Below are 21,289 nucleotides of genomic sequence, written 5' to 3' on the forward strand. Positions count from 1 at the left end.
CAAGCAAATCAAGTCATCACAACAGACGCCTCGGACTACGCCTGGGGGGCGCACATGACAGACCGGTGCATTCAGGGCAAATGGACCCAAAAAGAAAAGCACCTTCACATCAATCAAAGAAATGCTAGCAGTGATAAATGCTATTACAGCCTTCAAGGACCTTCTACAACCAGGTCAGCTATTGATAAGAACAGACAACACCACAGTTATGTGGTACATAAACAAGCAGAGGGAGGAACACATTCTTATCCCCTATGCAGACTGGCCATGTCACTTTGGAACATGACCATGGACTTACAAATGGAGCTACAAGCACAGTACTTGCCAGGCAAGGAAAACACGCTGGCAGACAACCTAAGCAGGAATATGACAGATCCACACGAATGGAAGTTGCATCCAAAAGTTTTTACAGAAATAATCCAAGAATGGGGAAGGCCAGACATAGATGTCTTTGCCTCCCACAAAAATCATCACTTGACAAAATTCTGCTCAAGGATCTTCCATCCAAAGCCCTGGAGAGTGGACGCTCTCTCTTTCATTTGGACATCAATGACAGTTTATGCCTTCCCACCTCTTCCTCTGCTGCCCAAAGTCCTATTGAAGACCAGAGCAGACAGACCAAAGATGATCCTCATTGCTCCGGACTGGCCAAGGCAACACTGGTACCCACTACTAAGGAGCCTGACGCATTCCCCACCATGGACCCTGCCTCTAATGCCTCTTCTTCTGACTCAGCGCAGCTTCAAAGCTCTTCACAGTCAGCTGAAGACACTCAATCTAGCCGCATGGAAGATTCCTTAGCATCACAGCAGGCCCTGCTCTCCAAGGAGGAGCAGGATGTCATTTTGGAGGCCAGAAGGCCATCAACTAAAAAAGCTTACTCTGCAAAATGGAAACGTTTTTGTGTTTGGAATGAAAAGAAGGGCCAGTGCCCTGGAAAACTGAATTTACCTCAAATACTACAATATTTGGCCGAACTGCTAAGCAGTGGACGTTCGTTCTCCTCCATCAAAATCCATGCCTCAGCCATTTCTGCAGAATACAACACTGATCCACCTTTATTCTCTCACCCTCTATTAAGACAGTTCCTCAGAGGGGCTAAGAATTTAAGACCTCCAAGAAAACAACCAATACCTGCTTGGGATCTTAATTTCATTCTGGAAAAACTGACTTTGCACCCTTTTGAACCAGCTGCCTCATCAGATTTACAATATTTGTTCTGGAAAACAGCTTTCCTTCTGGCTATCACTTCGGCTCGTAGAGTTTCAGAACTACAGGCTCTTATGGCTGTCCGGCCTTTCAACATCTTCCATCAGGACAGAGTTTCATTACGTACCAACCCGTCCTTTATGCCTAAAGTGGTATCCAGGGTAGCTTTAAATCAGGCCATACATTTACCTACTTTTTATCCTAATCGTCAAAACAAAGGGGAGAGATTACTGCATTCCTTGGACATCCACAGACAACTGCGTTATTATTTGGGCAGAACAAAGCCTTTCAGAAAATCAGAACAGCTTTTTGTGGCCTATGCGGTAGGAGCTCAAGGAAAGTCAATATCCAAACAGGCAATCTCAGAATGGATAGCCTACTGCATACGCTTTTGCTATTCCTTTCATGGCAAAACTGTACCTACAGGCATTAGAACTCATTCCACCAGGGCCACAGCCACCTCTGCAGCCTTCCTCAGAGGAGTTCCTACCCAAGGATATTTTAGAAGCAGCCACTTGGAGTTCTGTGCATACCTTCTCTAAGCACTACAACCTACCATTATACTCCAAGTCTAGAGCAGGCTTTGCCACTGCAGTCTTGCAGGGCATTTTAGCTCCTCCTAGCTCCACCTAGTGCCTACCACCCCTTTCTTAGCTTTGGGATTCTACCCATCTGTTATGACTGCAGCTGTATGCACGATGAACAGAGTACAGTTTTGTACCTACCATAAATGTAGATGTTCGAGTGTTAATAAAGCTGCAGTCCAGGTTTCCCTCCCACCTTCCCCTCTAGGGGTATTCTTTTATGGTGTATTTGCTTGCAACTACTGTTTTTTTTGATTATATTGCTTTGCATTATTACATTATTTTATGTATTGCCTTCCTTCTGGGGGCACCTGACATCTGGGGCAAGAAAGACTGAAGAAAATGGCGTCGGCTGGTTCTTTTATACCTCTGTCGCACTGACGTCAGGGAGGAAGCGACGATAACCGACGCTGGACCCAGACTTTGGAATTCGGCCGACCGAGGACCCGCCTGACGGCAGGAGAACCCATCTGTTATGACTGCAGCTGTATTAGCACTCGAACATCTACATTTATGGTAGGTACAAAACTGTACTTTCATTGGAGCGGGATGTGACCCCTGTTCCGAGGTTGTCTTTCTTGTTTCCGGGCTCCCATCCCTCTTCAGGTGGGCCAGCTTTTCAGGCAATGGAGAGGGCCCTTGCCTCAGTAGGCAGGTCTCCGGTGTTGGACCTCTCACTATATCCTCCCTCTGAGCCACAGCTGATGCAAGCCACTACTACAGGACAGCGAGCATAAGAGTCTCAGGATACCCTTCCACAGGGTGTTTTTTCTTCTGAATCCTCCTCAGAAGCTCCCACTGAGGGAGGTCCCTCGTAAGACGACTTGCAAGAGGAAGCACGTAGACTGCCCTGAGGAGTCTGTAACCGAAGACACAGACTACGATGAAGGGGAAAGGTCCCCATGGTCGCCCCCTGATGATGTCTCCTTTGGAGACATCCTGGAAATATTGAAACAGGAGTGACTGGAAGCCCTCCAACCCTTCCTCAGAGGAGTCAGTGTTCCTTCAGGCCTTTTCGTGCTCTACCTCTTGTGTGACCCCACTTGTAGACAAGCTAGTTCAGCTCATCGTGCAGGGTGTATGGAAATGTCCTGACACCATTGAACCGATCCCCCAGAGGCCAGACAAAATTTTATCCCCCCTGGAACAACATCCTCACTGGTCCAAGGGATTTCCAGTTGATGCTGTGGTGGTGGCTGCCACCGACAGAGAGCTGGCCGAGGAAAGCCAGACTGTCCACCCCCCCAAACAAGGAGTCCCAGGCGGTAGACAGGCTTAGGAAGTGAGTCTTTGCATCATCGACCTTTGCAGTTAGGTCTTTGAATTATCTGGCACACTTCATCAGGCTTCAGAGAGACTTAGTAACTGAACTGTCCGAAACTTTAGCAGGAGCTGTGTCTGACGAGGTCCGTGACAAGGCTGCCTCATAGCTAGGTACCCTGGAATCCATCTCCAACTCCTCCATGTGTCTGATTTCTCACACCACGGAAGGAGCTGCAAGAGCAGCGGTTTCAGGCATTGTCATGACGCGCCACACTTGGATGCTCTTTGTGACTTTGCAGACCCCTTTAAGTCTTCCTTCCTGAATGCTCCAATGGAAGCCTCTTCCCTCTAAGGCTCTAAAGTCATGGACAGACTGGCCAGGTAAGAAAAGGATGGCAAGACTCTTTCTGCCGTGGGCATATGTTTTTCAACACCTCAACGTCCATATTCTAGGAACCAGAGCAGTGGAAAGATGTGGCACAAAAAAATCACAGGGTGTATTCCATGACACGCGTGGTGCGTATACCCCCCATGGCAGAGGGGGGTAACTCAACCAGAAGATGCCCCTTTAGGAGCATAGGAGGTCCACGTAACCAGGGTTCCAGGGATTATTTCTCTGGGCAACCCTACCAGCGCTCCTGAGGAGCGGCCCAGTTGATTTCCTCTAGAAGCAGTCGGGGGACATTTTTCCTTGTACCATTCTGCCTGGCAAACTCTAACAACAGACTTATGGGTAGAACAAATCATTACCAGAGGATACCACATTTCATTCAACCTTTGTCCAACTCCACCATCTTGAATTCTTGACATTCCACCTAGTCAAAGGGAAACAGCAGCAGCACTAGAAATTCAAAAGCTGCTTCAAAAAAAGCATCATCCAGACAGTCCCACCAGGTGAGACGGTATCTAGATTTTACTCAAGATTATTTTTTTAGTGCCAAAAAAGACAGGGGACTCGAGATCAATTCTAGATCTCAGCATCCTAAACAAATTTGTCAAACAAGAAAAATTCCGAATGGTCATGGTTCAGTATATCCTTCCGTTACTAGAGAAAGATGATTGGATGTGCTCGATAGATCTTCAGGATGCGTATTACCATATAAAAATGGATAAACGCTCCAGAAGATTTCTGTGCTTCTGGCTTGGAGCCAATCACTTTTAATTCCAAGTACTGCTCTTTGGACTATCTGCAGCCCCCAGAGTGTTAAAGTGCATGGCGGTGGTAACAGCTCACTTGAAAATACAAGGATTCTGAGTGTTTCCATATTTGGACGATTGGCTCCTCACCAAGATTCTACTGGAGACAGCATTATTGTACATACTAAGACTTTGCAGAACATCTAGGAATCTCTATAAATTGGGGAAAGTGCAATCTAGCTCCTTCTCAATCCCTAGAATTTATCGGAGCTATCCTCAACACAACAACTTATCTAGTAGCTCTACCAGATTACAGACTACTCAGGATAAGATCACTATAGTTCCTGTAGCAAGACTGCACATGAGAATCCTACAGTGGTTCCTTCTAACTCAGTGATACCCATTACATCACCCCCTATCCTTCCGAATTCGAATAACACAATGATGCAAACAAGTTCTAATGTGATGGATGAAGCCAGATGGACAGCAATGGACCTGTCCCTTTTCTCCTCAACAGCCCAGGCCCACAGTGACCACGGACACTTCCCTGATGGGGGGGGGGGGGCTTTACCAGGGGAAGACTGTCCAAGGCACTTGGTCGATTACAGAGGCCAACCAGCATATCAATGTCCTAGAACTGAGGGCAGTGCTTCTGGCGTTGCAAGCATTATATTCTGTCCTTTCTTTGGGGACTATTTCAGTTCAATCAGACAACATATCAGTGGTCTGGTACATCAACAAACAAGGGGGAACCATATCCTACCCTTTATGTCAAGAAGCTATGAGAATTTGGCAGTGGGCAATAGCTTCCAATTGCTTTCTGATAGCCACACATTTCCGGGAGTTCCAAAGTGATTGCAGACAAGCTGAGCAGATGCAGCCTACTGCCTCGAGTGGTCCCTCAATCCTGCTATTGCAGCGAAGATCTTCAGTCACTGGTGCCAGCCTTGCTGCGATCTTTTCGCGTCTCCAGCAAGCCACAAATGCAGCAGCTACTTTGCTCTAATCACCCCGCAGGGGGAGTCCCTGAGGGATGCTCTGATCCATGATTGGCCTACGGGTCTTTTGTATGCCTTTCCTCCATTGCTCCTGATTCCCCAATTTCTAAAGAAAGCCCTTCATTTGAGAAGCAGAGTAATCCTCATTGCCCCTTATTGGCCATGACAAATTTGGTTTCCCTTCCTTTAGCCTCACCTACTAGATCGCCCATGGATTCTGGATCCCTCTCCAGAACTGATCTCACACCCACAAGGGTTGACTCACCCGAACATTTCCAGTCTCATCCTGACAGATTGCTTCTTCCAGTTCCAGTAATCACCAGGCAGGATAACCTCACATCCCCTGTGCATAATATCCTTCTGGCTTCTCATAAACTATCCACCAGGAAAACCTATTTCAGCAAATGGAAAATATTCCTCATTTGGTTTAAAAAAAAAAAAAAAAAGCTGGATCCTTTTTCTCAGCCCCAGTTACTGTGGTTTTGGAATATTTGTCAAACCTTCTTGATTCAGGAGCAGCCGCTTCAACCATTCAGTGCACTTAGCTGTGATCTCAAATTTCCGTACTGATTTTCAAGATTCTTCCCTTATATCCCACCATCTCTGCAGAATGTTCCTAAAAGGTGTTCTACATATCAGACACCCTTTCACGGAACCAGTAGAACCTTGGAACTTAACTTTAGTATTACAGTCTCTGACACGGCCTCCATTTGAACATGCCTCTACTTGCGATCTAAAATTTCTATCCTGGAAATCATTATTTGTTATAGCTATCACATCAGCTAGATGTGTCTCAGAGCTTCAAGCTTTGAGTTTCAGACATCCTTGTATGATATTTCACAAAGACAGAGCATCACACCGAACAAATCCATCCTTTCCTACCTAAAGTTATTTCTGAACTGATTATTAACCAAACAATTGACCTGCCAGTATTTTTTCCAAACAACTCAAATAAAGGAGAGTATTGCCTATCCTTGCTTGGGCGTACATAGGCAACCACGTTTTCACTTGGACAGAAGACAATCAGTATGTAAATCAGAGCAATTATTTGTGGCTTTCTCAGGACCAAGAATGGGTAGTCCTGTTTCAAAGGTAACTTTGGTCAAATGGTTGAGAACCTGCATAACCGTGATTTACCAAAAGAACAAGACCTCTCTGCCTTTTAAATTCAGAGCACATTAACCCAGGTCAGTAGCTACTTCTGCTGCGTTCCGTGCGAAAGCTTCTTTGAATGATGTATGTGTAACTGCAACCTGGACTAACCCTCCTACCTTTATCATGCATTACAAATTGGATTTGGCCTCCAGGGGAAAAGCATCCTTCGGTTCAATGGTACTCAGGAACATTCTTCCATAAGGGCCTTCCAGGAATAAAGGTAGCTAGGGACTCTGTCCCATAAGTAAGGAATGAATGACGATTAACATCAGATAAAGAAGTTATGTTCTTACTATAACATTCCATCTGTGTTGTTAATCTTCATTCATTATGTCCCATCCTCCTTCCCCCTCCTAAGGCTCCTGGGGGATCGAGTCCTGCGCCTGTTGAGCTTTTTTTTTTCTGCCCAGAGAGAGCCTCTGCCGTACTTACATTAGGTAAACTTGATCTGAGGTAATAAGGGGAAGGGCATTTTTGGGTGAAAGCTTAGCTAGAGAGTTTTTTGGCTGGCATGAGCTTGTTACAAGGCTGACTCTGTTCCGAGGATGGAACAGACACCCATCAGTAATGAATGAATGAAGATCAACAACACAGATGGAAAGTTATGGTAAGAACATAACTTCTTTCTTCCCTCAACAAAGGTGGCCTAACAACAGACCTGGGGAATTCTATACCCATAAGCCTGACAAGTCACATCTGTAAGACCATGGAACGTATCATTATGGATTTCATAACTAAAGACATAGGTGACCTCCAAACCCTGGATCCTACCCAGATTGGCTTTGAAGGGCAGATCCTGCTCTTTTTTTAATTTCTCCAAATCTTTTGGGTTTCTAATACTATGACAGGAATGGACCACATTCCTATGTCAAAGTATGATTAAAGTTCATGAAGTTAGTATTGCTTCAGTCTTTGATGTCAGCCAAAAGTAATCTCCGCAGCACTCGCAGTGTGCCCCGTAATGACGACTCCTGCAATTCGTACGGGGTTACATGGATTGTTAACGTATCTAAATACAATTGTAAATTCTCTTTTATAAGACCCGTTACTACTATTGGAACTGTCTGGGTATCTTTCTTCCACTTTGCTCTTGTTTCTGCCTGCAGATCCTAATATTTTATGAATTTGTGTATCTCTGTACGCAAGACACTGTAGTCACTAGGTGTAGCAATTTCAGTGGTCAATGCTGCTTTTGTCTTCTTTTCTTGGACCACTATGTCTGGTTTTCTAGCATCTAGCTTTTAAACTGTTGGTAATGAGTGATCCCATGTGATATAAACTTCATCATTTTCTATGATGCTTTGTGGCTCATGTTTCCAGTGTTTTTCAGCCACTTCAGGGCCATAATATTTAGACAGACCCCAGTGCAACAGTCTTGTAGTGTTATGCCTTTCAGTATGTAGGCCTTCTGTCATTACTATGTCACATCCAGCAATGAGGTGTGTGACTCTTTCTAGTTCAGTTTTACAAAACCTACATTTGTCTTTCTCCCACATGTTCAATAGGCTTTGTAAACTAGCGTGTACGTAGCCCAGTATCTTGGGAGACTAATATTAACCTTTTGTCTCTTGGTTTGAATTTGCCTCAACTTAACTATTCCTGTGTTCATTCCTGATCAACATGAGGTTCTTCAAAAAGTTTTCTATATGTGCAACTATATTTATGCTTTTTCCACATTTCTTGCCTTCTCATCTTGTCTGGTTTTCTAGCATATATCTTTTTAACTGTTGGTAATGGGTGAGCCCATGTGATGTAAACCATCATTTTCTATAATATTTTGTGGGTCTTGTTTCCAGTGTTTTTCAGCGACTTCAATGCCATAATGTTTACACAATCCTCAGTCCAACAGTCTTGCAGTGTTATGCCTTTCAGTATATAGGCCTTCTGTCATTACTATGTCACATCCAGCAATGAGGTGTGCGACTCTTTCTAGTTCGGTTTTACAAAACCTACATTTGTCTTTCTCCCACATGTTCAGTGGGCTTTGTAAACTAGTGTGTACATAGCCCCACTATCTTGGGTGGCTCGTATTAACCTTTCGTCTCTTGGTTTAAATTTTCCTCTCCTTAGCTATTCCTGTATTTGTTCCTGATCAACATGAGGTTCTTATAAAAGTGTTCTATGTTTGCAATTGTATTTATGCTTTTTCCACATTTCTTGCTTTCTCATCTTGTCCTTCACCTTATATTCTTTCTTTTGTTTTTTTGACACATTCAGTTACTGCCTGATTTTTATCATCTTTGACGCCGATATGCTTCTGCTAAATTAAGCAGAGAAGTCATCTTAGATTTATTCTCCTCATGTTTCAAAACTTTCATTACATTTGGGTCTTGATGTCAGCATATGTGTGTGGAGTCCCATGATTTCAGATCTATACATGTCATCAATTTCAAGGGGACCCATCCCTCCTTCGAAACTGGGAATATATTGTCTTGGTATACACTGATTTTTGTAAATCATTTGGCGAGTATGAAGCATCCTTCTTGTTTTCCTGTCTAATCTATCCACCACGTTTTGGGCCAGTCACTCACTCCAAAAGTGTAAGTTAGGACAGGAAGAACAATTTGATTTATAGCCTGGATTTATTTCCTGTATGTCAGTGCTGTTTTCAGAATTAATTTAAGTCTTATATCCTTACTAAGTTTTATTCACATTTGTTCATGTTTTATTGTTGATCCTTCGTCAATTCCCATATATTTATACACTCGCTTGCTCAAGTTCTTTTATATCACATTCTTGTCCCAAACTGATTTTTTCTCGGTGCTGCAGTTTTCCTACTTTAAAGGTTGCTTTTGCACACTTATCAAGACCAAATGACATTCTTATATCATCTGAAAAGGTTTTGACAACCTGCAGTTGTGCTTTCAGTTCCTCATCTGATGAAAGATAGAGTTTTAAATCATCGACAAAGAAAAGATGAGAAGTCTTTACACTTGGCCTAAGTTGTTAAGTAAAGAGATTAATGGGTGGGTTAATGGCAAGGCAGAATACCAGTCGTGACAGAGTGGCACGCTGGAATATTCCCCTTTGAATTTTTATCCCTGGGATAATGATCTGTCCTTTATCATGACTTAATTGCAAAGTGGTCTGCCACTCTTTCATGGTCACTATAATGTAGTTGATCAGTGTAGGGTGTATCTTATGCATTTTTAAGCACTGTTATCCATGCATGTGGGATACTATCAAATGCTTTTTTTATAGTTAGTCCTTGTCATACTTAAATTCTTTCCCTTTTTCCAGTTCTCCAGTATGACTTTATTTAACACATGATCCTTTGTTCCATATGACTTTCTTTTATTGCCCTTTTGTTCTACTGCCATAATTGAGTTTTCTTCTAAGTAACTATAACTCTGTTGGCATCCATTCCTGTGTATAGTTTATACGTCGTCGGAAGGCAAGTTATTGGTTTATAATTTTTAGGGTAGCTTGCAGGTTCACTCTTAAGAAGGAGCATTGTTTTGCCTGTTGTTAGCCAGGTTGGTGTCTGTTTGGGTTGTGCATATAAATAGTTTTTACTTATAGCTAAATCTTCGTGCAAAGATGTTAATTTTAACCAAAAGTTAGGTACTGCATCTGGGCCTGTTGTCTTCTAGTTAGAGACAAGAAATCTCTCTGGCTGTTACTTCATCCCATTTCGTATCCTGCACCTTTAAACTTATTCTTTCTTTTATTTCATCTATCCATTTAGCATCTTTGTTATGTTTCACAGGATCTTCATAGATACTTCTCCAAAATGTTTCTCCTTCCTCTTTTTTTTGGTGGTCTTTCAGTTCCTTTTATCTTATTTCCCACTTCATTATAAAACTTTTTTGGGTCATCAATAAATTGCTTATTTTGTACTTTTCCTTTATGTAGATCTGTGTATCGTCTAAGTTTTTCGGCTTTTGCTGAAATTTTTTGTTTGTGATAGATCCTGGTCTGTTCTGATACTGTGCATTGCTTTAATCACATCTGTCTTTCTCCGTATTTTTGTTCTATTCCCTCTTCTATAGTCTTCTAAGAGTGACACTCTCTGTCTTAATTGCTTTATAGTTTTCTCTATTTGATACTTCAATGATGGTATTCAATTTCTCCCCTTCCTTCCCTCACTACCCTGTGCTCTTGTGGCAGAAATTTATCAGTTATTAATTTAGCAGCCCACTAATGTATCCTGTTTACTTCTGTTATATCACACGGATCTCTATGGACATTTCTAATTACTGCATTCATTTGTTTTATCAGACTTCTGACTTTTTGAGTTTTATTGAACAGGAAACTGTGGAAACTCTGATGCAGTCAACAGTTTCCTGTTCCTTTCCTTGCTGTCTAGCTTCAAGTGAAGGTTTATACTGGTTTCCTGTGGAAGGCTCCAAAATATCTTGATATGGCACCTGACCGGTTGCTTCCCGTTTCACTGGTTTCCCCTTAAATTGGATATCCATTGCTCTATCCTGTTGTGCTTTCTGCATTCAATTTTCTAAACTGAATCCCTTCATTTTGCAGGTTCTCCATAACCTCAGTTTTTATTTCTTTAACTTCTCCATTACTAATCTCCTTTTTTATTTTGTGTTTTGTAAAGTTTTCCATGTCCGGATTCCTTTGCCAGTATTTCTCTTCAAATATTTTTGATGCTGCTCTTTTTGTATTGGTTAGTTTTGCTTTCTCCTTTGCATAAATGTTGCACCATATTAAATCTCTTTTTATTTCCCATGTGCATATTTCCTCTTCGGATGTTTCCTTATCTTCCTGTTTCTCCTTTCTTTGGGAACTCACTCCATTGTGCTGTGATATAACCTGTATTAGACCTATACACCAAATCCTTCACTTTGCAGGCATTCCATAACTTCAACTACTATTTTTTTAACTTCTACTTTACTAAGCTTCTTTTCTACATTCCATCTTTGTGATATTTTTTTTTTTTTTATTGCAGAATTTTCTATATCCGGATCCCTTTGCCTGTGGTTCTCCAAATATCTTTGGGGCTGCCTTCTTTATATTGTTTAATTTGTTTTTTTTTCTGTGTATAAGTATTGCACCATATCACATCTCACTCTCTTTCCAATGTCCATATTTTATATTGTTCAAATATCTCTAGGTTTTTTATATTTTCGCACTTCCTCAGATGCTTCTTTTTCCAAACAGATCAAAGTTTCTTGATCTATGTACTGTTTTTACACAAATCTGTTGTATTAATGAACGCAAATTTTCATTTGAAGCTTCTGACAGTTTTTCTTGACAAAATATTCTTTCCTCTAATTTCTCTCTCAATCATTTTGTATAGCTTGTGACTGGAAATTCTGGGCTTTTTGCATAATAATATATAATTGTTTTTCTTATCCTCAATAGTCCACTTTATCGTCTTTATGGCTCTTCTTTGCCCTATCAGTTTTTGTGATTTTTTGTGGACTGCTACTTACTTCTACTTGTAGATTTTTTTAAAAATGTGACCAAAGCCATTGACGAGGGCAGATCTGTGCTCACAGCATACCTCAACCTGGCAAAGCCTTTTGACACAATCCCACATTCAGGCGTGCTAAGGAAAAAGACAGTAGATATTTACCTGGTGGGTGGAAGGGCTTGTGCAATTCAATCAGATTTTGGGTATTGGTCCTTAAGAGTCAGTTGGGTTGGTGCATTTTAAAGGTGGAGGCAAGGGAGGGGCAAAGAGAGGGGCTGAAGATGAATTTGTGAGCATGGGTGAGTCAAATGTAGGTAAGATAATTGGGCAACTCAAGCCAATTTAGTTTATGAAAGGCAGTACAGTGATGGGGGGAGGATCTATACCCTGTGGCAAACTTGGAAATTTTGTTGTAGCAGGAAGAGAGTTTTGTCTTGAGAGAAGATTGTAGGTTAGTAAGGAGTGGGGCACCATATAGGAGAGAGGAGATGAGATGTGTCAGAGAGAACAAACTTGGTGGAGGCAGTGAGGTAACGATTGTGGTGGTAGAGTTTGTAAATGGATATCAAACTTAAGCTGATAATTAGGACACCTAGAAGTTTTCCATTGGATACTGTTTCAAGAGGTATTTTATTCTGACTGGTGACTGAGAATGAGTTTTTGTCATTGGTGGCGGTTTTAGAAGGGGTAAATATATGGGTTTTTTTTATACACCGAGCGCTAGGTGGTTATCTAACATTCATTGTTCAGTGGAAGAGAAGGCATCATGGGTTAGTTTTATGAGAGTAGAGGTGGAGATGGCAGAGCATATAATTGTTGAATCGTCTGCATACTGGATAAGTTTTGCATTATGGATGGAGTGATGGAAGTCATTTATGAAAACGTTGAACAGTAGGGGCCCAAGAATGGAACCCTGGGGTACACCTGTGGGAGTATTGAGGAATGGGGAGGTGGCTTTTTTTCCATTTGACTGCTTGTTGCCTAGAACATAGGTAGCTAGTAAACCAAGTGATGGAGAAGATAGATTTAGATTAGAGAATTTAGTTAAGAGAAGGTTGTGAGAGAGAATATCCAATGCCTTTGAGAGATCTAAAAGGAGGGAAGATGCAGTGCAGCCTGAGTCCCGGATTTAATAGTCTCAAGGAAGGAGAGGAGAGCATTGGTAGTGCTGTGGCCAGGCCTGAATCCGTGTTGTGTGCGAGTTAGCAGGTGTTTGTCTATGAGATAGGGTAGGAGTTGTAGGTGGATACATTTTTCAAGAAGTTTAGAGATGGGGGATAAGATGGCGATAAGTCGAAAATTGGGGATAATATTGTTGCCACCTTTGTGAAGGGGAATATAATAAAGGCCTTTTTCCAAAGTTGAGATACAAGGCATTCTTGGATTGACCAATTAGAATACAGATGGGGAAGGCAATGGTTTCTGCAGCTGTCCTTAAAAAGTAGGAAGGAATATTATCAGGGGCATTGGTGCATGTTTTTAATTTCTGGAGAAGTTTTTTTTATAGTAGATACAGGGATGGGTTTCAGAGAGAAGAGAGGAGGTAGGGACATTGAAGTGCTTAAGGAGGAAGAGATAGGGGAAGGTAAAGTAGAGGATGTAGGATTATTAGTGAAGGATGATGTTAGCTTGCTTATGGAGTCAGTGAAGAAAGAGTTAAATTGGGTGGCTAAGTCCATGTCGGAGGCATTTGGATCAGGGTAGGGGTTTTCCTTTCTACCTTGGTTAAGGAGTGTGGTGATACCATCCCAGAACCTTTTAGCATTAGTCTTATGGTTACTTTGAAGTATGGAGAAGTCGGATTTACGGTCTGATGCAATAAGTTTTTTAACTCTGTTACAAAGTATTTTGTACTTGCATTCTTTTTGTTTTCAAGGGGGCAGTGGTGTCGAAAAGGTTTAAGAATGTTGTGTTAAAGTAAGTAACGGCATTTTCTAAGGAGAGAGTTTTTAGAGGTCCCCAGTTTATACGTTTTAGTGTATTGGAGAAGGTATTGGGGTTGAAGTTTTTTAGGGAGGGTGTGGAAATATAGGAGTGAGACAGTTGTAAGAAGGAGGAAAGGCGATGAGCAAAAGTGGGAAAGTGATCACTAAGAGATTCGGGGAGGGTACCACTATCAGATATGTAATGTGGGTGAGAGACCAGAATCCGGTCAAGGGTGCTTCCAGAGGGGAGTAGTCTTTGGAAGGTCTGGTTGTGGAATTGATTAGCTGAGAGAAGTTGTAGAGGTTTATGTTTAGGGGGTTTATCGGAGATTGAATGGTGGCCCAGTTAATATTTACATCATGTAGGATTATAGTCTCATTGGTAATATTGGTGGAGAACCAGGAGAGAATATCTTCAAGGATAGGGACATAGAGGAAGGGCTTATACATATATGTTTATATCTGTTTATCTGAAGTCGGGCCAGAATTAATTCAGCATTAGTGAATTGGAAGTTGGATTTAGTGTAGGGAGCAACTGAGAAGGGAGGATGAGTAGAGATAAAAATTTCTAAATCCAATAACAGCTTTTGGGGAATCTCTTTATTTATATCATAGGATCATAGGAAGTTACTAGGCTATTGGCCCTTATAAGGCTAGCCAATAGTTTAGCCCATGTATAGACAAATCAGCACCCAATGCCTCTGTCCAGCAGGAACATGGGTGGAATCCCAGGGATGTATTTTCTATTTCCCATCCATTTATCCAGGTTGTGCTTAAAAATGGGTAAAGAGGTACTCTGCTTGATGTGGAGAGGGAGTCTATTCCACAGATGGAGGAGCCTCTGGGACACACATCTGTCCCGCCAACAAGTCCTATTGTGTCACAGACCAGGTTGAAGCCACATGTGCGGGTTACTCGAATGGAGCTTGACTTGCGGATATGCAGCAGTCAGTCCCATCAAGGTGGGGTACGAGATCGCCTTGTATGCCAGACAGAGGTCACCTCTGAGGAGTCTGTATGTAACAGAGTATAGAGGGATAGGGCTTTTAGCCTGTCTGTGTATTGAAGATTTTTGAGGCCCTGGATTCTCCTGGTGAGGAACCTCTGTGATCTCTCCAGCTGCTGCATGTGCTTTGCGAGGTACATGCCAAATGGGGCATTGTACTCAATGATGGGCCTTATTAGGGAAGAATACAGGGATGTTATGACCTCCTTGTCCTTGGATGAGATTAATTTACTTATGAGGTGGGCCATGTAGAAAGCTTTCTGTACAGTGGAAGTAACATGGTGGTCAAAAGTCAGGTTGCTATCAAACTGGGTGCCCAAATCCCTCATGACTGTTTGCGTGCTTACGAAGTTGTTATTAATGTGATAATTTGTGGGGACATCACTTTCTCGAAAGGGGACAATGCATTTTTTTGTAGTCAGCTTGAGGCCATGTTTCTGGCACCAGTCATTTGTTTGGGTGAGACCCTCCTGGAGGATGTCCATGTCACTAGGGGGAATTGATGATAGTCATCTGGAAACTTGGTCAGCCATAGCCCACTGGTTTTGGCCTGCACCTCAGAAAAATATATCCCAGATAAGAGGCCCAAAGACTGAATCCTTGGGTCCACCACTCAATACAGGTCTACTGCTTGAGGTGGCTTCCCCTATTTTGACCAGGTGGGTTCCATCAGTGAGCCAGTTAGCTACCCATCTGGTAACATACGGATTGACGCCTAGTTGAGAGAGTTTATTATGACCAAATGGGGAATAGTGTCAAAGGCTTTGGTTTGGTCAACGTAGGCGGTGTGCACTGTCTTCCCCTCATCCATGGCTTTGGTGACTGTCTCAAAAAAGTCGGCCAAATTTAACAGACATGATCTCTCTTTGAAGCCAAATTGTGAGAGATCAGGTGTTTGGAGGTTGCCAATGTCCTTGTTAATGAAGTCCATGATAATCCATTCCATGGCCTTGCACATCAGGCTAGTTAGGCTGATGGGTCTATAATTTCCCAGATCAGTGGACGCTCCACCTTTGTGTAAAGGGATGACAGTGGCTGTCCTCCACTCAGCTGGGATAAATCCAGTACTCAGGCTTTGGTTGAATAGGGTGCCTAATGGTGCTGCAAGTTCCTGCCTGAGTTCATGTAGGATGCAGCCTGGAATGTTATCGGGTCCCATGGAGGCTGTATTTTTTTGCCTATGAGAGAGCAGTGATGACTTCATCCCTAGATATAAGGGGAAGGGGGTAGGTACTGGGAATGTCCTGATTTACTGATAGGGGGGAACAGAGGGATGAAATTTTTGCTGAATCTGTCAGCAAGCAAGATTGCTATATCTACGGCATTTGTATATGTGGTGTCCTTGACCACCAGTTCTGAACAGATCTGGGTGCTACCTTTGAGATTACTGACATATGTGAAGAAGGCCTTATGATTGTCTGTAGTAGATGTGGCCAATTTGGACTCAGTTTGCTTTGGAGGATTTCACAAGTCATCTTATTTGGTTGTTTAGGCTAAGGAGAGATTGCTTCCAGTTGGGCACCTGCTGTCCTTGGTCCTGGACAAGCATAATTTTTTTTGTTATAGTTTATTTATTGCAGATGTCCACCAGACAGATTTACTCGTCCTGCGAAGGATGATTTAGTCCTGTTGGATATTCCTGATTCCATGTATCTATATAAATGTTCGTATAGTAATTTGGTATAGTTCTGCATACAGGTGCCAGTTACTTGAGAGGGAGAGGAGGCTGTGAAGGTGTTTATACCATCCCTCAGGAGGCTGTAATCAGCTTTGGAGAAGTTTTTTTATTTGACCCTTGCCGGGGGGGGGGGGGGTGATGGCGACTTTGAACGTGATCGCTTTATGGTTGGATCTTACAAGGGAGGATGATACTGCAGGGATTCTGCAGTGGCTACTCATATTGGTTAATACCAAGTCCAAGATATTATCACCTGTTGTGGAGGTATCGACTAGCTATTCCAAAGTATTTGCATTGACAAAATCGAAGAATATCTTGGCATTTGTGTTCTGGCATGAGTAGCTCTTCCAGACCAGTCTATGTTTGGGTAGTTAGTCACCCAGGGTGAGGGTAAAGGGTTGAATCTTGATAGATTCGAAGCGGTCTAGATAGGCAGTTTGGGCATCTTGAGTTAGATTTGGGGGCCGGTAACTAGAGCTACCGATGAGTTGTATAAGGGTCTTGTCAGTGGTTAACTGCACCTGTAGTGCCTCCTGTGCGTCATACTGTTTGACCAGCCTGGAGGTGTGTATGTCTTTAATACATATTGAAACTACACCTCCTTTGGCTTTACTGCCCACAGTTTGGGATCTAAATGTATGATGAGATGAGTAACCAGGTATGGCTGGGGTGCTCTCCGCAGCTTCGAACCAAGTTTCTGTGACTGCGCAGATGTCAGTATTTTCCAGGGTTAAGAATGCTTGTAATGAGTGCCGTTTCATGTTTAGACTCCTAGCGTTTAGCAGCATGCCCTTTAATTTGGGTTTTGTTTAAATTTTTATGTTGGTAGTTTTAACCTCCTCACTTTTTCTAAAACAGGCACTATGGGTGAGGCAAGTGCCTTTGCCCGAAGCTTGAAGCCCAAGTGAGACAGATTCAGGCCATCTCTGGCAAAGCATCATGGTCTGTCAGTCATATCTTCTCAGGCTGCCAGGTACTGAATCTCCATGGAATGACACCAGAAACTAAGCCAATTGTTAAAGTTAATCATTTTCTTTTTAGTCTTCAGATACTAAAAAAAAAAAAAAAAGATGTCTAACTTCGCCCATATGGTATTTGAAGTTAGAAAACTTTGTGCAAGTAATAGAGACCCGAGAAAAGAAAAATTCAACCAGAGATCAGCAAATATATAAATGGAGAGACATCTCTAAATCATTGTATTCCATCCCTCAGAATATTCTTAACACCAGTAACCCTACTTTGCTCAAAAATCTGCTCAAAGCCCATCTAAATGACAATTGGTTATGCTCCTGCTCACCCCAGGCTGAACTGCTTTTTTTTTTATCTTCATTCCTCCAACACTTTTTTTATTCTGCTTTACTTCGACCCTTGCCAAATTCTGTAGTTAACCCTAGGTCCTCTCAGTCTTTTCAAACCTTGTCTGCAGCTATATTTTTCTCTACATTTCTACTTATCCATCTTCTATCCCAATATGAGTTTTATTTCCTGTCTACATATCATAAATTTCAGTTGAATTCTCTAGAAATTCAAATTTGGAGAACACTGTAAAGTTTTAAGGTTGACCATGACTGATGATACTTGCATCCACATTTTTGAACGTTGTCATACTACTAATATTTCTCATCACTGTTTAGACATTTTTGAATGATTATCTGATTTCTGCAAACTAATTTTCTGTACCTCCAGTATGTCAGTGTTCAGTTCTGTGTAAATCTAGTAGTTGTCTTAGTTTTATTTTACACCTGTTGTAATGATTGTACCTGTCTCAGATTAATGTTGAACTTTTAATGTTTTAATTTTATCTGAAAATAGGCTACTATCCCAGTCAGACCTCTACAGTAAGCAAATGTGAAATAAAAATAAATACATAAATAAAATTTGAATGAGCTATGGTAATGTTTGACAATGACTGGCTGTATTTGAAGTGATGTATAATGTTTGCAGCTACAGTTATGTCAGGGGTCTGCAACATTCATTATCAGGAGAGCCAATTTGGCATTTCTCCTACCAATTAAAATTCACCTGGAGCCACAAAACATATTTGACCCATAAAATGAAGATAACACAGCATATTAAGTTTTATATATAGTTATTATACTATATATAAAAGAACTGTTTAGAAGACCAACATTTAAAATTTGTCCACATTTTTGTTCCTTTGTTGAGATATTTATTGGGATCACTCTGTTGCTGTCATTTTGTGTGTGTGTGTGTGAGAGATACCTTTCATCCTCTTATAGCAAGAAATCTGGACAAAGCCATAAATAATGGGGGAGGCAACGGTCCAAAAATAAGGGATACTTTTTAAATATTGTTGTTACAAAATTAGAAAGTCGATAGAACAGGTTTTGCATTAACATGAATTTTCTGAAGGGTATGTCTAGATTTTCTGACTTCAGCTGTAAATAATTTGCCAGAAAACACAGTTTTATGAGAAACAAACTAAAAATATGAGGCAAAAATCAGGATATTCTGGGAAAGTGTATAGTTGGCAGGTGTGTGTGTGTGTGTGTGTGTGTGTGTGTGTGTGTGTGTGTGTGTGGAAAATGCATGTTAACAGAAACAGTATTAGTCAAGTAAGTTTCTAAGAGCAGCATTTAAAATATGTCCCTATTTTTCTTCCTTTATTCCCACTTTATTTGTGGCTGTGTCCAGATTTCTTGTGGTTAAGAGTTTGAGTTATGGTGGAGAGGTACAGAAACCTTTCAGGAGATGCTGATGCCGCCAAGGAATTGCTCGATCGCTCTCAGTGTGTGTGAAATGCATGGTAAAAGAAATCATGTTATTCTAGCAAGTTTATAAGAGCAATATTTAAAATCCATCACTTGATCGCTCTCCGTGCGTCTGTGTGTGTCATGCTGCAGAGGCGCCATTATTTTTCAAAGCTACAGGGAGCCACTGCAGATGAAGCTCTGTTGGTCATACTTGATAATTTAATATAGATACATGGAATACATTCCAAAGACGTGCATCTGGAGCATTTCTCCCCGGGCCTCCGCTGAAAACAGGCTCTGTGGAACCTAGTCGGACTTTCCCGGTCAACAAATGATAAATAAAAATTAAAAAAAATAAAAATATAGATGTTTCTTTAAAAAAAAAAATGAAATTGGGTTTATGCTTTTTGAGTTCATCGACCATTTTAACACAGTCAACAAACTTACATCTTTTACCACTACTACTTGTAGAACCACACCTTATATGTCTGTACAACATTTAATGGGATGGATGTCTTACAGTTTTCCCATATATATTCACTAATTTCACATTGTTGTTCTTCCCGATTGTCATTCTCACAATATCAGTCTTTGTTCACGTCTAAAGTACTCCTCATTCCTGTAGTTTGCTTCTGGGCTTTTTTCTGTCACTCAAGCATTTTTCCATTTGCATATGGAGGTTTATAACTAATCTGTCCATCTTGGTTGTTACATAACATAAGTAATGTTACAGTATTCAGGAGAGCACAAAATGGATGAGGTGAAAAGAGCTAGCTTCACCTTCCAGCAATTTTTTATTTGGCAGAGAAAAACTAAAGTGAATATGTAACATATATTATTAGAACTGTGCAGTTATAGGTGAGGAGCCCTAAATTTCGCTTCCTTTTAACATGGCTGTTGAGCTTGATGTCCAACCATTATGTTGATGGCGGGAGTACCCGTTCACTTGGGACCAGTGAGTTTCCTACCTAGGATGAAACCATGAGTGCTGTTTAGGTTGTGATTGTTGACTGAAGTGTACACAATTGAACAGAGGAGGGGATGTGCTGCTCTACAAGTTGTGATTCTTGTTTGTACATTTTGTGGAAACTTGTATGCAATACTGCATTGTTTTTGTTCATCATTTAAATCCAAGTTTAACATTGCAACACTGTGACAGTTGTGCAGTTATCGATCAGGTGGTATCCTGGTGATTGATTGTATGGTTGGCATGCAAAATAGCAAAAAAATCAGACTGTGCGACAGAATCATTTGATACATGAAGATCTTGGCAGATATTTAGAAGCAAGATATCTGCTTTGAATATCACAAGACATGCTTTTTTCTGTTATTTGTACTCCTGAGTTTTCTAACTGTAAACTAATTAATGGGTTAAATAATAAGGAATATTTGTTAATATTTTCAGTCATCATAGAGTAGCAGTGTATAAAAGAATGAAATATTTTTCCCTGCAGTTTGTTGATATTGGAATAATTACAAGCATTGAAATGAATCACAAACCAGTGGATTCTGCTAGAAAGGGCCAGGAGGTCTGCATTAAAATAGATCCTATTCCTGGTGAGTCACCAAAGATGTATGGGCGACATTTTGAGGCCACTGACTTTCTTGTTAGCAAGGTAAGTCCCCTTTTTTATATTTTTGTCAGTGAGGTAAAAATCTAGTAAGCGTGAGTGATTTTTCTCAGAGCTGCATTGGTCTCATGACTAAATTTCTACCGTTTTCATAATAAAATCTTTTGAGAGTCTAAATTCAATCAACAGCACCACTGCTCCAAAATGTAAGTGAACAAAGCATGAAGACGTGGCAGTTATTGTAGAACTTTTCAGCTCTGCAACAAAACGTTCATATCAGTTTTGCGTTTCGGAAGTAACATAAAATTAAAAGAAATGAGTGTACTTTATGTGCAGAATAATTCATATTATATATAGCTAAAGTCAGCTGTGGGTACGAGCTTTCATAGATCTCCCTAGAATTTCTATGAGAACCTAGTCAAAGCAGAGCTGAGCACTACTGGCCAACAGCTTACCTATGTTAATTTAAGGTTTCTTTTGTTCACAGTGAAAGGTGCCATTATGTGAGCACCTTTTTTTTTTTAAGGTTGGAGAGGGTCAAAATAGGACAGCTGGAAATGGAGGAAGAAGACGGGAAAACACAAAATGAACATGTTAAGATTGTACTGGAGGAGGTGGGAGAGGATAGGCACTATGTTTTTTATGGACATAGACTTCCATTTTTCTATTTTC

General features: G+C 41.2%; 1 protein-coding gene across 2 annotated transcripts in view; it reads left to right on the top strand.

The window, feature by feature from the left end:
* EIF5B (eukaryotic translation initiation factor 5B) overlaps positions 1-21,289 on the top strand; it is a 3,606,765-nt gene that overhangs the window by 3,473,329 nt on the left and 112,147 nt on the right. For both annotated transcript variants that reach the window (XM_044070982.1, XM_044070983.1), the window contains one exon: positions 20,501-20,662. In XM_044070982.1, the coding sequence (XP_043926917.1) occupies positions 20,501-20,662 (162 nt within the window). The remainder of the gene's footprint in view (positions 1-20,500; positions 20,663-21,289) is intronic.

Source organism: Protopterus annectens, chromosome 5.part0, assembly GCF_019279795.1.
Source record: "Protopterus annectens isolate FY-2018-M chromosome 5.part0, PAN1.0, whole genome shotgun sequence".
NCBI classification, from domain to species: Eukaryota; Metazoa; Chordata; order Ceratodontiformes; family Protopteridae; genus Protopterus; species Protopterus annectens.